General features: G+C 34.2%; 1 protein-coding gene across 1 annotated transcript in view; it reads right to left on the reverse strand.

The window, feature by feature from the left end:
* Positions 1 to 19,170, reverse strand: part of ZCCHC2 (zinc finger CCHC-type containing 2) — an 86,088-nt gene that overhangs the window by 32,604 nt on the left and 34,314 nt on the right. Inside the window, exons 3-6 of the mRNA XM_036756309.1 lie at positions 17,869 to 17,945; positions 14,098 to 14,169; positions 8,127 to 8,239; positions 6,820 to 6,914 (exon numbers count right to left, since the gene is read on the reverse strand). Of these exons, the coding sequence (XP_036612204.1) occupies positions 6,820 to 6,914; positions 8,127 to 8,239; positions 14,098 to 14,169; positions 17,869 to 17,945 (357 nt within the window). The remainder of the gene's footprint in view (positions 1 to 6,819; positions 6,915 to 8,126; positions 8,240 to 14,097; positions 14,170 to 17,868; positions 17,946 to 19,170) is intronic.

Genomic DNA, 19,170 nt, shown 5'->3' on the forward strand with positions numbered 1-19,170 from the left:
ACAGAGAGACTGGCATTCACTTCAGGAAGATGTGGTCAGGTATTGACTCTGACATACCTTGGGAATGTATCCAGGGGCAAATCACCTAACCTCTCAATACAACAGGAAACTCTAGGAAAGACTCTAAGTTGCAGAGAAGGTGCTGACTTGCACTGGAAGAGGGTATAGAGGGTTCTCTACACCACTGAAATAACTCCCTTGCGAAATAATAAGGATTGAGAGAAATCTGGGAAGATTCAAAGTAACTGATACATAGTGAAAAGAATAGAACCAGGAGAACAATAAATACAAGACAGTAGCATACTTTCTACCCCTTTATAGAAAACTGATTACAACAGAAGCACAGAATGAGACACATTTTCTGAAGCCAAGTTTCAGTTACTAATGTGCTGATTTGTTTTGCTACACTATGCAAATTTGTTACAAGAGAGGGTTGAGGGGGAGGGGGTTTAGAAGGTAGTGGTAAAAAATAAAGAAAATAAGGCAGCCAGGTGGCTCAGTGAGTAGATCATCGGCCCAGGAGGACCTGAGTTCAAATCTGGCCCTAGACACTCAACACACTTACTAGCTGTGTGACCTTAGGCAAGTCACTTAATCCCAATTGCCCTGACTTCCCCCTTTCAAAAAAAAAAAAGAAAGAAAATAAATAGCATTAACAAAATATTGTAAAAATACAATAAATACACAGAAACAAACATATATAGAAGTTCAGAAAGAGATATAAAAGGGTAATTTTATTACTACTTTGGCAAATTTAATATAGATTCTTTAAAAAAAACCCCACAAAACTGTGAAAGCAAAGTTCAGATTCCACAATCCTCTTTCTTGTTCATTGTATAATGAAATGTTTGTGTTTGTTGATAATTAAGTTCATAGAAAAAAATAAAGTGACTTAGTTTACTGTCCTAATATAATTCTTAGATTTAACACTGCACAACAGGGGCTCTGCTTCCTGTCTATAGAAATTCAAATATGTGAAAAATTGTTTCACCAACTGCCTACAATCTACTATCTCCACCAATCTTTTCCAATTTAGCTATGCTTTATCTACTAAATCCTTGGACACTAAGAACGAAAGTCATTCTCCAATATTTAGGAATGGTTCTGAAAAGAACTGCAAAGTATTAACAATCACACGAAAGAATGGTCCAACTCACTAAAAATGAGAAATGAAAATCAAAACGACCTTGAAGTTTTACTTCATATCCTAAAAATCGGCAAAGATGACAAAAGATAGGAAGAATCAACAAGCACACTGGTACATTGTTGGTAGAGTTATGAATTAGTACAACCATTTTGGAGAGAAATTTGAATATTTGGAATTTAGAAAGCAAATAAAATGACTAAAATGTACATACTCTTTAACTCAGATATTCTATTTCTAGGCTCATTACCTCCAAGGAGGCCACTGATAAGAAAGTCCCCATATTCATTAAATATTTATAGCAGCAGCTCTAGGGATAGCAAAACACTGGAAACAAAGTATACGCCCATCAATTAGGGAATGACTAAATAAATTATAGTACATGAATGTAAAGGAATATTACTGTTCTAAGAAATGATGTGATAAATAAAGAGAAGCATGAAAAGATCTACCTGGACTAAGGCAGAAATAAGTACGGATGAGAAAACAATGATACACAATGACTATGACAATGTAAACATTAAGAATCATGCATAGAGGCACCCCCCCACACAATATCAAAAGTGTATGTTGCAAAATTATAAGGACCAAACACAGCCTGAAAGAAGATATAAGAGAAGACATGACCACTCCTTCGCAGGGGTGGGAGGTCTACAAGTGCGGCACGATACACATATTTCTAGACTTTTTTTTTGGATGAACTAATAAGTTTTGCAGATTTTTTCCACTCCTTTTTATTTGTCTTAAAAATATTATTTGTTATATGGGATGTTTTTCTGGAGGGAATATGTGAAGGGATACTGGGGAAAACTATGGTGATACACACACACACACACACACACACACTCTTTCTCTGAAACCAAGATAAGTTGTCAATATTACTTCCATTTCCTTTTTTTGGTCATCAAATACACTGTTCTTCTAGTTCTGCTTATTATTTGTATCTTTGTATCAGTTCATGGAAACCTAATGTTTCTCTGAATTCTTCATATTTGTTATTTCTTACTGCACAATATTTAATTATATTCACATATGCTTTTTTCGAGCTCAATTGATGGGCATCCACTTTGTTTCTAGATTTTTGCCTTTTTACATTTTACATAAAATGTAGCAGCAAGAATATTTTGGTATATACTGAATATTCTGGTTTTTTAAACTTTCTTGGGGTGTACATGCAGTAGGGGAAAAATGGATCAAGGAAGGTACATTCAGGGAAGAGGAGTGGGAAGGGGAAGGGAATTGGGAAAGGGAAGGGAATAAGCATTTATATACCACCTACTACAACAACAGGTATTGCAATAAGTGCTTTACAAATATTATCTCATTCGATCTTCACAACAACCCTGAGAGGCAGGTACTGTTATTATCCCCATTTAAGGGGGGGAAATTGAAGAAATGAGGCAAATAGAGATTAAAGTGACTTACCCAGGGTCACATATAGGAAGGTAGATACAGGAAGAAAGTAAATAAGTATTTATTAAGCACTTACTATGTGCTGGACACACAGTTTAGTCATTTTTCTCACATAATTCTTAATTATTTTCTAGAACTACTGGATCAATTTGTAGCTGAACTGATAGTGTAACATGCCTGTCTTCCTACCACCCTTTCAACCTTAACAAATTTTTTTTTGTCCTCTTTGCCAATTTTCTAGATGGAAAGCTTTTTTTTTTTTTTAAAATGTACATTTCTTTCATTATTAGTGATTTCAGGTATTTGGGAAGCATTTATTTGGGAAGCATTTATTCAAATGCCTGTGAAGCAAGCACTCTGCTAACCATTAAAGGGGAAAAAAAAACTAAGCTGCTTCCAAATATTTTTTTCTTATAGGGAGATGTGACAGATATCAGCAACCATAACAAAATAAGTAAGTGTATAAGTGGTACAAATAGTGTGTGTGTGTGAGAGAGAGAGAGACAGAGAGAGAGAGAGAGAGAGAGAGAGAGAGAGAGAGTGTGTGTGTGTGTGTGTGTGTGTGTGTGTGTGTGTGAGAGAGAGAGAGAGAGAGAGAGAAGGAGGGAGGGGCTGGCAAGGGAGGAGGAGGGAGAACACCGTTCCCAACAAAGGGGAAAAAATGGGGCCAAAACAGCAGTCAGTCAAGCAAAAAGCATTAAGTGAGGGCTTAAATAGGGTAAATGGGAGGTAATCTTAGAAGGAAAAGTCTCCTGTAGAAGGTTAGATTTAAATTGAATCTGGAAGAAAGCTAGAAAAACTGAGAGGCAGGTGAGGAAGGAGAGCATTCCAGCCAAAGGGGCCAGCCGGTACAAAGGCAGAGCGTTAGGAGATGGAGCATTCTGTGAGGAATAACAAGTAGGCCAGTACGTCTGGATTATGCAGCATGTGGAAAGGAGTGTGTGCTGAGCGCTGTGAAAAGAAGAAATCTGAAGCAGAAGTAGAAGAACATGGACAATCTTTTCTAGGAGTTGGCCTATAGAAGGGACAAGAGAATAAGAGAAAAGCCTGAGGGAAACTTTTTTAAGGACAGAGAAAGCCTCGGAAAGGGTAGGCAGCAGAGAACCGATTCATAATAAAAAACTAAAGATTAGAGAGGGAGAGGGTTGGAAATGGCTAGTCAATGGTGAGGACAGGTTCTCTGAAGGTGATAAAGAGCACAAGGAGAAGGAATGATCTTAGCCAGAAGGGTGCCATCTTCCTCAGAGACTGAAACAAAGGAAGAAACAGAGGAGGGTGAATTGTTCTGTGGGGAAGGAGACAGAACTCACCACAAATGCCCTTGATTAAAGTCAGAGACAAGTGTAGCAGTACGTGAGAGGGGCTAGGATTTGAATCCTCTTTTCTTAGATTCAGAGAAAAAGAAAAGACAAGAGGAGCTGGTGTCAGGGTAGGGGTTCTGGCGTTAGTTGTGACCTCTACACACTTGGCTGTTACTCAATAATTACAAAGGGCTGAAGCTCTATGATGTCTCCTCAAATAACATTAATGGTCACAAGACATAGGTAAGGCTCTGATAACTGGAATTCATTCGGGAAACAGTGACATCAAGAATCCCAAATTTCATGCTAAAGCAGGCAAGGTGTTGATTATCCAAGCTCAATAGAAAGGCTGTGCCATTTATGACAAAATATGGAATTTCTTTTCACAGACACTTTATTTTCTAATTTCTATTGCAAAATGAGGATAATACAACTTGCAATTGTACCTCAGTAAAGCAGCTCTGAGTGAGTCCTTTGTAAACTGAAGGGCTATGTAAATGCATACTGTTATTCTTCTACTAAAGTCCTTCTCTAATCTTTCATGATTGAATCCTGAAGGTTAGATGAGCATTGCGCAAGTTCTAGCAGAAGCTACAACAAGCTAGAAAAGCTTCAAGGAGTCCAGGGAGGGACTGTAAGGGTCTCAAATGGACTCATTTGAAGACCACCTAAGTTCAGAAAGACTCATCACTAAAGGGATGGCCACTAGAAAATTTTTTTTTCCCGTCACAATAAATCACAAAGGCTTTCTATTAAAGAGAAGATGGGAGTCTACATTAGTCAAGGGAAGGATGGATGAGTGAAATAATAATTCATGCAAGCATAACAATGGATGGAGGAAAAAGGGAAGAAGGAACCAGAGGCTTTCTGGAAGTAACATTTGAATTGGATTTTAAAAGAAGGACACAAGCTAAACATGCACCTCAAACTAAACAGATCAAAAAGCAAGTTTATATTTTCTCTCAAACATAAACTTCTTTATAATAATTTATGCTCTGTGGCGTCAACATCCATCTAGTCTCCCATGTTCAAAAGAGGTTTCTCACTTTTCACATACAGTTATCAAATACTATGTATTCCATCTCTACAACATTTTTTGACTGGATCTCCTCTCCGTATTCTAAATGCCACTATGCAGTATAGGCCTAAATTAACTCCCCTCCCCGTTGCAATACCCTAATAACAGGGGTTCCTAAAGATATTTCAATCACACTGATGCCAGAATAATCTTTCTTATGCATAGGTATGGCCATGTCACTCCTTGGCTCAAAAACTCTCAGTAGCTCCTGAATGCTTTTCCCTACCTAGTATTCTAGGACCCCCTACAACTAAGTCCTATAATACCTTGCCTTAGTCAAACTTGACAGTTCTTTCTCCCTTATTCACACGCCATTGTACCTTTGACCAAGTTGTTTCTCAAGCCTGAAATGCCCCTCAGTTCTGGTGTTTTTGCCTTCTGAATCCCTACTTATTTTTTAATGTCCAAATTTCACCTCCTTCTCTGACCACTGTGGGGGGCTGTTGTAACTTTTTGTAATTCATTTACTATTGTGCATCACAGTTCTCTAAGGTCTCAAACACCATTCTCAGACTGTGCCCCTACTACCTAGCAGAAGATTCTGCAAATAGATAAAGTTTAGTAAATGGCTGCTGTATTGTATTGGTTGGAGAGGCATAGTAGAGGGAATTTCAAGTACAGGGAACAGGTGGTAAAGCAAGGCAAAGGTAGGAAGTCTGCAACTTAAAGGTAATGTAACACAGAACAAATTATTTAACTTCTGGGCCACTATCATGGTCTATAAAATGAGAGAATTAGAGTAAAACTCTAAAGTCCCCTTAAGCTCTAAATCCTAAAAGCTGAAGGTATGTATATACAAGTTATTAGAAGTAGTTCACTTTGACAAAGTGCCTTATCGCTTATAGCTAGTGGATATTCAATAAATGTCAATTCAACTAAATGAATAAATCTAATATTGAAATGTCTGTAAATATACAAGTTGTCTAAAACTGAAGATGAGTTCAGATATTTGGAAAATTCTTCATTTCAGGTACAGTATCAATTTTCAACACACACACAAAAACTCGTGCAATTTCCAAATTTTAATTTCTATACCTTGTACTTGATGCCAAATTTTAAGACAATGGGTATATTTTCATAATTTCTTTGTAGGAGAATTTGGTCAATAAAAGCAAGGACTAAGGGTTGAGTAAGAATATTTAAAGGTGAATGAATATATTTCTTTAAAGTAATGTGCTTAACCAAGAAAGGCTCCCTTTTACAGTAGCAAAGTTTGAAGACAACAGCAATCATCTTGTCCCTAGTTTACTGATAAAATGGCTGTTAATCTGTTACAAGGAAGAGTACAGAAAAAGAAGCAAATTACATCAACAGATGCAATATCATCAAAGACAATCCATGTATGAGAAAAGATTACAAAATCAAGTGGAGCAGGACAGCTTTCACTCTTCATCGAAGTCATAAAATTAACCAGTAATGCAACACCATACTCTGTAATATTAACAGAAGAGGAGAAAATTTGGCAGGATAACAGATTTTAACTACCACTACTATGGAAAAGTTTTACTAATGAAAAACATGTACCTCAAATGTTTTTTAAAATGTACTTTTTTTTCATTGTAAGTTAGCACTTTAAGAGGCAGGACTACATACAAAGATTTGGGGAATATCTACATTAGGATTTACATTAGTTGCTAAAGCTTTGTTTCAAAAACTGAATGCTAGTATGCTGTATTAGCACAAAAAGAAACAAAACCTCACTACTAATTAGGATTTATTTTGTGATAAGAGCACTTTAATATTTTGTAAATATAAAAACAGCACATCACTGACATTTGATTACACTCTAATGTAATTCTGTAAATTTGATGAGAATGTGGAATAAAATAAAATGAGAAGATAAAAACTTTAAAAGGAAACATAATAAAAGTAAAAGTTCTTACTGAGACTGTGCAAAGATTCTGATGATATGGATTGAAAGAAGTTGTGTACTTTTTGACTCTGTAGAAAAGCTTGCGATGAAGCTGCAAATAGCTGCCTGCGTATAAAAAGAGAACAGGATGCCTTACTTTGTGTACAATAAATTACATTATCATCACTTTAAAATAAAATACTCTACAAGTTTATTACACAAGCACTAAAACAGACCCAGGACTACATACCTGATCTTACTGAGGTCAAGCTCAAAGAAGGAAGTAGGTTGGAAGTGTTTCCATGATATACTTAAAGGCTTTAAAATTTTTTTGTAAAATTTAATGATAAAAATATTTACAGATCAGAAATGAAGCTAAAGAAAAAAAATGATCATTCACAAAGATAACTGAAAAATCTTAATGTCATAGTGGACCATATGCATGAATCAGCAGTTCATTCTTACACTGGATTATGTTAAAATAAGGAATATACATTAATTAGTAATTTTGTCACTGTGTGTCCCTGTAGTTGCAGCTGCTAAAACTAAAGTGATATGCATAATGAGCAAACAAGAGAGAATAAGTGAAAAATAAGGTCTACACGGGGAAGAAATTGAAACTGTTTATCTGAGCAGAGATAAGACAAGTACATTATTTTACTAATCTTGCTCTCTGCCTTTGAAAATGATTTCCCCTGTTGCAGGACAACAGAGGCTTTAAGTTTTCAGAACTGCATGAAATTTGTCTTGTCACAATATGAATACAGAAGCGTCACAGAAAGTAAAATTTCTTGACCAAAAAAATACATTTTTATAAAAAATCCCAAAACTTGTGGAATAAAGGTAATAAAATTTCATAATGACATGGAAAGACAACTGAACAAACTAATAATTTAGAATGAATTACAGAAAAGTAATACTCCATTTACAAACCTATGTATAAACATATTTATTTTAAACATGGTAATGTGTACTAAAATTTTACTGTGTTCAACTATCCTGAGCATAATCTTTTAAACAGTTTTGACCGTCAAGGATCTTAAATATGGAACCTTCCCCTCAATAAGTACTTCATATAGCACAATATTAAAGAGTTTAGTAAAAAAAATCCTTACATATTTTGATTAGTAGCTAGCTCAGAATCAGCATGTTAAACACAATGAAAAAATAAAAGTTGATTTTTTTTAATCCAAGGAGGAATATATATAAAAAATCCTAAACAAAAATAGCCTATTTTAAGGAGCTACAGAGAAACAGCCTATTTTAGTAACCAATGCCAGTGTTTATCATGATAATCTGTTACCTTGAGTAACAGGGCTATTTCAGTCAGCTTATTACCTTAGGATTGGCTCTAGGTCAGGATGTCTCCGTTCCTCTCTCTTCTGAGACCCCTGATTTAGTGCTCGCAAAATTGTCTTGTCAAAAGTTTCTGAAGACAGTTCCTTTGGAAGCTGGATGAATAAATAATGAATTTCTCACATGTAAAAACAGATGTAAGGCTTTTTATAATAACACTAAATATCAAGAAAAACCATTCTTGCCCATGATTCATCCAAAAGCAATTTCTTTTCTAATTATCCATAACTGACATAGTAAACAATAATAAATGTAGTCAGCATTTTTACTACTTTGAAGGGATATATATATAAAACCAGATTTTTGTGTTTTATAGGCAAACCTGATGGCGAAAAAAAGTATATATTTCAACATTCAGTTGACGATATAAAAGCTCAACATATATATAAAAAGAATATCTCAGGACTCCAAGTACAAGAGTGACTCAGAAATGCCTTTTTTCAAAAATTTTTTTTAACATTCTTTTTTTCTTAAATTTTGAGTTCACAATTCTCTCTCCCTCCTTTCCTCTACCCATTGAGAAGATAAGCAATGCGAGATCAATAATACACGTGAAATAACACAAAACACACTTGCATATTAGCCGTGTCATCCCCATTTCCCCCACAAAGGCAAGAAAAATAAAGAAAATGAAAAAAACTATGCTTCAATCGGCACTCAGACTTCATCAGTTCTCTCTCTGGAGATAGTGTTTTTCATCCTAAGTCCTTCAGAACTGTCTTAGATTACTGTATTGATCAGAGTAGATACGTCTTTTCACAGTTGATAATCATTCCACTATTGCTGTTACTCTGTATAATGTTCTCCTGGTTCTGCTCACTTCACTGTGTATCAGTTCATATAAGTGGAAGTGGGTGTTTTAATATAGTGGGATCCAGTACACTGTCTGGGAAAATATATGATTTTCCATTATTTACATTTCCATAAAATGCTTAAAATAACCAAATTACATAACTTTAATCTCTAGTACTCAGACAGTATTCTGGACAATGAACTTATTGCTGCCTTTAGTATTGCCATTTCTTGATTTCTATTTACCCTCTTCATTCCCTTGGGTAGTTCCTTTATGTCTGTTCAATTTTCATTTTTTGAGAATGAGGATCTTATCTCTCTTTCCATGTTTTGGTAATTTGGGTATTTCATGTTATTACAAGTAATCATAAATTGATTTAAAATTCTGTCTGACTGGCATAAAATTATGTATGGTTGGTTCTGAGAATTCTTTCTATTGAGGATAACTAGATAGGTAGTACAGAGGATAGAATGCTGGACCTGGAAGCAGGAAAACCCCAAGTTCAAATCCAGCCTTAGACATTGAGTGGTATGAGACAAATCATTTACCCTGTATTTGTCTCAGTTTCCTCATCTATACGATGAGGATAATATTAGCACCTATCTCCCAGAATTGTTGTGAGGATCAAAAAAAAATAGTAATTGTTAAAGTACTTGGCAGAGTGCCTGGCACATAGCAAGTACTGTTAGATATTATTATTATTATTTCACTTTTTTTTAAACAATTTGATTTTCCTCTCTTTCCTCAAGTGGCTAAAGGTTTATCAACTTTATTATTCTTTTGGGAGACCTAGGCTTTTGTTTTTGTTAATCATTTCTATAGAAACTCTATTTTCCATTTTTTATATCTCTAATTTCCAAAATATTTTTTGCTTATTTTGGTTTTACTTGCTGATTAATTTCAGTTTTTCAGTTTTACATATTAAATTGTTTAATCTTCTCTATTTAAAATTTTCCTGACAACTGCTTTAGCTGCATCCTAGAATTATTAAGTTGTTACATCACTGTCAATCTTTTTCGCATTATTATTTCTGCATTGTTCTTTGGCCCAATCACTATGCAGGGTATCATTAAATCTCCACCTAGGTCTAATTGCTTTTGTTCCTTATATTAATTCCCATTTTTGCTGAGTTGTAGTCTACAAAGGAAGGGTGTGTGTGTATATATTTTCCCTACCCATATATATACTTGTACTTTTATACATTTATTTACCCCTCCCCTTCATCAATCACAGACCACTGGGAGGTCTAAATTTTTTAAAATTTTATTTACTTATTTGAGGTCTAAATTTTTGCTGAGCATTTCAGAAAATATAAAAAGAGAACTCACTACAATTATCTACTCTGTAGTTTAAAAAATATATTTGTAACATGAAATTTGTTGCAAAGCTCCAATGTTAACCAAAAAGGTCTTTCACTAGGGAACTTTCAGAAGAGACTTATGTCTTAGGTGTCACTTAGTCCATTATATACTTACTGTGGAAACATGTATTATTTTTTATAAGCACCTCAGAGCTTAGAAATTGATTGAATAAGTGAAATATGACAAAATATCCAGGATTAAAGGAAACCTGATAAAGCAGCTTCACCTTAGCACAATTACAATTATTCAGAGATTTAAGAACAAAGGCGAGAGCGTAGTAAAGTCATGCTGTTACATTTAAAACTTAATTGTACTTCAACTTCTATATAAAAATAGATGACAAATTTTGATTAGAAGGAAAGAGGGAAAACAACCAGATTGAAAGGAAAAAAAGTAGTCCCTGAATCACGTATAGAAAAACAAGAGAAGCCAAGAACTACCTCCCTGCTACCATCTGGGGCAGTTTATTATTCTGAAGTTTGCAGCCTCTGCTCTATTCTCACACTTGCAGTGATCCCTACTGCTTCCCAATAGCAAAGGAAAAAATGAGGTTAATTAATGTCAAGTTAACTGCTACTGAAAATGGAAAATTTTTCTGGTATCATTTTTATTCCCGTGAATATATCTGACAATTTGGTTTGCCTTAGCAATCTGTACTAACAAAGACTTAAGTACTTAAGGATCTATAACTCTTCTTAAAGTCTCCCATTTTCCCAAACCAAGTTCTAGGAAAACCAGTCACTGGAGCTTCTACTTGTTGACAGAAACTGGTTTAAAATTAATAACGAATACATTCCCATTCAGCACCTCTATGTTACTGAGGTCAGTGGCTATCAGAGGAAAAGGGAAGTCTCTTTCCTTTGCAAAATTTGTTTATTCCTGGCCAACTTTTGAGATTCTCTATGGCTTTCCATAGAGATCTAATTTTTTACACTTCCTCCAAATGATCATTTGCAAAGAAAATAACAAAAATTCACATGTCGTAATAATAAACAGCCAAGGAAAATTTGGGAAAATAATGAAAATAAGCAGCAATTAAGGGGGCTTGGCATTGCCAAATCTCAAACTATATCTAAACTATTTGGTGAATGATTTTTCAAAAAGAAGCTCACTGGAACAGCAGGACTTCAAAGCAATATGTAAATCAGTCTTGTTTTAAATAAACCCAAGAATATACACAGAATGGGGGGTGGGGGTGGGGCTGGGGTTATTTATTTAACAATTTTTGGAGAACTGTACAGAAGTTTAATAGCAAAAAAATTTGGATCTACATCTTATACCATGTACCACAAATAACAAGTTAAAATTTTTTTTTTAAAACCATGATTAAAATGTTATAGAATGATAGGTTCTCTTTCTTAACTATGGATAAATGATACATTTGTAGGGCAGATCATAACAGGCAAAACAGATTAATCTGAGTATATGAAAATAAAAAACTTTTGCATAAAAAGAAGCTGTTAGAATAAGTAGCAAAAAGAATAAAACATAAGGAACAAGAACACATAGGAAATGGCTGACACTGCAAGTAAACAGAGAAGGATTGAAGATTATAAACTAACAGTTCTTGGAAGAAGAAATGCAAACTATTCTTTAGACATCTATCTAAAGAAGTACTCAAAATCAAAAATGAAACACAATAAACACATCTCCTCACAGATAGGAAATGGATTCAAAATGCAGAATGAGATATGTGTTTCTAGCTACGGCCAATGAGAAGAATATGCTTTGCTTGACTACATATATTTATCATAAAGATTTTTTTCCTTTCCTTTTTTTCCTTGCTATACAACTTGGTAGGAGAGGTGTAGAAGGTAGAGAAGTAGAAATGAGAAAAAAATTAAAATTTAAAAGGTATTAGACAATGCCAAGGTGAAAATCCATTTGTTTAAGAATTGATCCCCCGAAGTTACTTAGTTTATATTCACAAAATTTTGCTTATTCAAAAGGATTAATTTTACTCATAAAAATTTGGCAAGCTGTTGTCAATTAACTAACAAGGAAGAAACATAAGGCACACCCATAACAGGCAAAAATTATTAATAATACTTGGAATATTTCTTGCTTCCTTCCTTTAATCTCCCAAATACGATTTTATTGATAATTAAACTTTCCTCAAATTTGCAAGGAGACAATTTCAAAACCACTCCACTAAAAATTCCCAATATATTCAACTAAGGTTGTTTTTAAATACTATTTCATTTACAAATTCATTCATCAAATCACTATTTATTAAGTGACTACTATCTGGCAAAGGACTGATAGATGCTATGTCAAGTACGGTGAGAAAAAAAGACAATGTGGTCCCTTTCCTCATAAAGCTTACAATCTAGTTGGGGGAGGGAGAAGATTGAGACATATGCAATACCATGTAATAACTGTAGTGCAGAATAGAATATAAAAGCATATGAAACAAAGATGCTATTTCAGGTCAAAGGAATAAAATACAGTTATCCCTCAATGTTCATGGTTTCAGTTATTCCAGGTTGGCCATCAATAATTAAATAGGAATTTTTGGAGATCTGCAGTATACTGTGGAAAATTGCAGACCATGTGCATATAAGGAAAACTTTAAAAAACATTTACTAAGTCATAAATGAATACTGTATATCATTAATCTAGTTTATAATTTACTACCACGAGTATACACACATAAATTTACTATAAATAGTTAAATTTTGTTACTGTTTCAGTGCACTAAAGAATATGTGAAGCACTTGCGGCAACTGTGGCTACAAAGACTGCATGGTGTACATAGAAAATGCAACTTTTTTATGGGTGCAGTGCATTGTTTTACTTGTTTTGTGTATTAAATAAATATAATCAGAATTATTAAAAACAAGGTTAAGATTAGGCCTGTAAGTTATTTGCAGTGGTTCTGCACCCCTAACGCTCCTGAATGCTGAGGGAGGTCTCTGTGCATGCGTGAATGTGTGCATGCATGCATGTGTGTGTGTGCGTGTGCGTGTGTGTCTACAAGTGAAATAGTAAAGATATTTTTACCCAAGTTCTCTATCAGCCTCATTAAAACACATAGCAGGTAATAAGCTTTTTGAGGAAGGAGAGTCTCATTTATCTTTGCTATTTCCTTTAATACCTAACACTACTTGAATGTCTTGCACATGATAGGTACTCAAAAGTACATATTTGAAAAAAGGCAAATATGTCTAATGAGCATATCGGGACTATACCTGGCCACCATCTATTCCCCAGTATGGTTCAACCTATGCTTTATTTTCATACTGTCCACCCCACCACTAACAAACTCCAACTTCAGAAAGGTAAACAACTGCTGTCAAGAACCAGATCACCGATGAGTATCTAAAAAACAAAACAAACTATTTTATCACCATCTTCTGCTTAACGGCTTAGAATTGCATCAAAATTTTTAGCTGGAGATATAGAAAGATTGTAGTAGAAAGTTTAATGAATTTTTTTTAAGTTTGTGAAAAGTTTTGCAGAAATGAGATTGACTTAATTTCCTGGAAATCATTCTTTCCACAATTCCCCAAGTTAACAGTATAAAACCTTCAGTAAGAGATGTGGTTAGATTTGGTTTACCCTAACAGCAAAAATTTCCATCATTGGGAGAAAGTTAATACATAGAAAACAAATCTAAAAGTAAAAAATTTCTTTTAATTAACATTAAAGTAACATTTAGAAAATGTTTCAGTCAATATCAAGAAATGAAAGAAAGTGCCACTCCGGTATCCTTATATTAAAACTAAAATTTTGTTTCCTATATGTTTTATTAAAATTGCTCAGGCCATTACTATGTAGCCTTATTCAAAATACATACCTTTAGTAGGAATTCTTGTAATTCTTGGTGTGTTTTTGTTACAGTTGTTACAGAAAGATCAGACCAGTTTACCTGATGGAGAAAAAACATATTCATGTTTACTTCCTGCAACAGAGATTTTTTTTTGAAGGTTTTGTGTAAGTGGGAGCTATATAAAAAGAAGTGAGCATATCAATAAAACAAATCTTTTAAAATAACCAGCTTTGCACTGGTATCTTCTCAAAATAACTTAACAGAAAAATCTCTCAAGTCTGTCATGTGATGTAAGGAAATGACTTGTGAAAAATACCTCATTACATTTTATTGGAACTTTAAACTCAGTTAAATCACACAACTTCCAACAAATAGTGTGTTTTGAGGGTGACAGGTTTCAAGGTGAATGTTTGCCAAAGTAAAGATAAAAAATCCAATGTGTTCTTTACTATCTGAGACCATTAAAGCATTTGGAAATCTTAGCTTGCTTATATATACAATATAGTACAATATAGACTGCCTAGCAGTGGATCAAAGTCTTTTTGAATTATGCCACTTTCTTGGCATAATTCTAAATTGTTATCCAGGATATATCCAAAGTATTAAAGCTCTGCTGAACAGAGCTTTTAAGAAGTTCAACTATGCTAGGTATATCCAGTTATGATAATGCAAAAAACATAACGGAAATGCCCCTATCTTTTGACTCAGAGATCCCACAGCTAAGCATATAAACCAAGGAGGTCAGGGACAGAAACAAATGTACAACATGTACCAAAATACGTAAAGTAGCACCCTTGGAAACAAAGTAGGTGACCACAAATTGGGGGATGAATGAAAAAGCTAAGGGCTAAGAATATAAGAAATTATTATTGTGCAGTAAGGGATGACAAGTATGAACAATTCAGACAAATATGGAAAGAACTGTAGAAATAGATGCAGAATAAAATAAGCCAAACCAAAAGAATAAATTAAAAGTTATTAAAGTAATTGCTAGCCCTTATATATTATTTTCACACTTATAAAGCACTTTACACATGTATCTCAATAGGTTCTCCCCATGAGGCAAATGCTATCGTTACTCTCATTTTACAGACAAAGAAGCTTAAAAAAGTTAAAATGACTGGCCCAGGATGACACAACGAATAAATAACTGTGGAAGAATTTGAACTCAGGTCACTGATTCCAAGTCTAACACTCTACCTACTGCACCACCTAGTAGCCTCTAAAAGGAAGTTGAATTCTAAATAACAGGAAAGAAACAAAACAATGAATTTCTTGGAAAGGAGATAATGAAATAAACTGCCTACCTCATGGCAAGGAAGTGGGGAACTGACCACTTCATATGCTATCAAGAGATAGCCACTCTGCTGAATGCTTTTGCTAAACTCTTGCTTTTTCACAAGGGGGTTTTTCAGGGCAGGGAGAGTTAAATGTAAAGACGAAAAGACACAAATAAAAATATTTTTAAACATCTTCACAGGGTGTATAATTTAGAGGCTCAGTCTCAAAGATTTCTACGCAACAATTTAAATTCAAACATTTATAAATGTCTACTATGTGATAATCATATCAATCAAAGAGCTTACAATCTAACAGTAAAGGTAGGGGGCAGATGATATGACCACATAAAAATTAGTATCCTCACCTACAAAATGAGGGTGTCTGCACTAGATGGCCACTGAGGTCCCTTCCAACTCTAGATCTATGATAAGTAAATACAAGATCATCTGAGGAAAGAAAACTCTAATTGGGCAACTCTGTATAAGAAGGTGTCACCTGAGTTAAGCCTCAAATGAAGATAAAGATTCTAAGGCGAAAGGGAAAGCAGTAAAAGCCTAGAGGATGGCATTCACAAAGGCAATGAGATGGGAAATGGACCCTCAACTCAGGAAAAGGCTAACAGGCCAGTTTGGCTAGAACACCAAATAACATAAAGAGGAATGACACAAACAAGTCTGAAAAGGCAAATGGCAAAACTTCCCCAACCAACAATGGTCATCTGTTATAATCAAGATAGCTGAGCAAAAAAAACTACACCAGTACGTTAAAATCACTAACTATATATACCTCTTTATAAAAATAATACTGTTAATGTGTAATTATATGAATAAAGTAACTAAACTGTCCATACTCTAATCCAGAAATTCCATTGGTAGGCATATGTCCTTAGGAGGACAATGATAAAAATGATTCATTTCTATTGGGGATGCCATAAGAAATGATGAACATATTATTTATAGAGAAACATGAGAAGCCATTAATTGGTGTAAAATTAAGCACAGACCAAGAAGACAACATACACAATGTAGACTAGAGCAATGCAAATAGAAACGGCAACAACAGTGGAAACTGAATGCTGTGAAATTATAATGACCAAGCTTGGCACTAAAGAAGAGATATGAAAAGGCTCCTCTCCAGATTATTCACAGAAGTAGGTGGCTATGGGTGTGGAACCCTGCATATCTTGTGATGCTTTTTCAATAAGTGGGGTAGTTTTGCTCAGCTGCTCTGCCTCATTTCCTTTGTCATAAGAGAATGCTCTCTTGGATTAGAGGAAAGGATATATTGTATTTAGAAATGTAGTGATATGGAAATGTAGTGATATAAAAATAAAAGATTATCAATAAAAATTTATTCAAATAAAAAAATCTATCTGTATTATATTGTATGGCATGTTAAAATGCCTATGTCTTTGCTTCTATTATCTAACTTGGTATAACAGCATATATGGTATGCATACATAGGCATCTAACTTTGAAAACCTAAATATTTTCATATATTTTCTCATTCAAATCTCCATATAATGACAGAATTTTAAGAGTTCTAAGACAACTCCTTTTCACAGATAAGTAAACTGACAACAGTCTTCACAATATATTACGGAAGTCATTAAGACACATGTCAACAAACCAACAAGCCAGCAAGCATTTATTAAGCACCTATGCACCAAGCACTGTACTAATCACTGAAGACATAAAGAAAGGCAAAACAAAACAAAAGCCAGTCCCTGGTTTCAAGTAGCTCAGTCTACTGGGAAGACAACATGCTAATAAAAACTATGTACCAACAAGATATATAGCAGTTAAACTGAAGATAAGCTCAGAAGGAAGGCACTATGATTAAGGACTGAGACTTGAAGGAAGCCAGGGAAGCTACATCTACTACATATAAGAAACAATCCTAGGAGATATTTTTGTTCTTTTTAACATTGTAAACTTTTTTCTTAGCATTCTACCAAATATAATTTTTAAAAACTCTTCACTTCTACTGAAGTACACATCACCAAATGTTCTCAAGACACATTGCAAAAGTGTTTATTATAGGCAATCCCTTCAAAGTTTAAAAAATGTAAAATTTTTCTCATTTATTTTTTTAAAAACAAATTTCTAGGCATAAAAATATGACATGAGTATCTCAGTTGAAAATTAAGAAAGTACAGCATTTTCTTTATGTAACAGATTCTGGCAATACTGATTTACTTAACCTCACTGAGCCTGAGTTTCTTCTTCTATAAAAAGAGGAGGTTTTAACTTGATACCTCTCTGGTCCCTTCAACCTATAATACTATAAATGCAATTCATTTAATCCAAGATTAAAATATGTTCAGTGTCATTTTAATATTATGCTTTATTGTAGTCCAATTTTTGAAAAGAGATACTTCATAATAGTCTACGAATGCAAATATTTGATCGTACACCCACACAACTAAAATTACAAGGTTTTTTCCAAATGTCAGTTTCTATCCTAAAAAAAATCTGACATAAGAAGTGCTTTATGTATTTCAACATATTAACTTACTTTGAAGGTGTATTCCCAATGCTTGTCAGCCCTTTTTCTTTGTGCTCCTTTCAGTATTATTTTCTCAATGTGTACGGCTGAAAAGAAAGAGAATAACTTAGTTTTATTTCAATAACGAATGCAAAACCATGGCTAAAACTCTTCTTTTGTAGTTGAGACAGATGGGAAAGTATTAATTTGCTATCCATCAATTGAAAGATAAGAGCCTTTCTCCAAATTCCTACGAAAAAAATTTCTCAGATTACAAGACTTAAAGAGTATTAGTAAAAGAAAACTCCCCCAGACAGTGATTTGTCTACTCTGAGTAAAATAAAATCTGCCACCAATACATTAAAAAGCACTAAGGCTACTTAATAAGAACAAAACTTATAAATGTATAGTATTGCATACTTTAGTTTATTTTTACTATTATCTAATTTAGAAACTACCTTAGCGCTTTCACATATACTCTTAATGTGGATGTCAAGAAAGGGCTCAGAATCTTAGAATTCTAGGCCAGTGCCCTCATTTTACAAATAAGGAAACTGAGGACCAGAGGCATTTAAGTGGTTTGCTCAAGGTCACACAAATATTAAATGAGAGAACTTTCTTGGCTGCCATGTCTCATCATTGACTCATATGGAGCCTACAATCCACTTAAAAGTCCAGAGCTATTACTCACAGGATTGTGAAAGCACTCCCAAATCTCCTGCTTCCTACTCTTGAAAGATTTTTTTAACCCAAATTCATATGTGTCCACTAAATTGCATTATTTTCCTTCAGTACATCATTCCAATGTGGTGGGCTCTATCTGAATCTTAGTATTCAACATGCTAGCTTCATACCATAACCAAGTTTGCTGTCACCAACCAAGATGCATGTCACCCAAGCTTCTAGCCAAGTCACCACTAAGTGTTGAACAGCACATGGCCAAAGACAAATTTCTCAGGGTGCTCCACTAAAAATGCTCTTCCTAAATGACATTAAGCCACTAATTCTCATTCTAGGCATTCAACCAGTTTCAAAACCAAATGATATAACTATACTATCATTTATACTATTTATATTATCATACTATCTCTTCTATCTTGCTCACAAGGATGGCAAATGCTTGATGAAATTTAAATACATACTATGTTTACAGCACCCTCCAATCTAGTTTTCAGTTAATCTGACATAAAAAGGACATAAGGTTCTGAAATGAGGTATTCTTAATAAAGTCATGATGATTTTTAGCAGTCAGAACTTCCCTAAATGCTCACCAATCATGGATTTTAGAATTTTGCCAGGAAGAAAAGTTGAATTAAGTTTCCTTATTAAGTT

The sequence above is a fragment of the Trichosurus vulpecula genome, chromosome 1, assembly GCF_011100635.1.
Source record: "Trichosurus vulpecula isolate mTriVul1 chromosome 1, mTriVul1.pri, whole genome shotgun sequence".
Taxonomy (NCBI): domain Eukaryota; kingdom Metazoa; phylum Chordata; class Mammalia; order Diprotodontia; family Phalangeridae; genus Trichosurus; species Trichosurus vulpecula.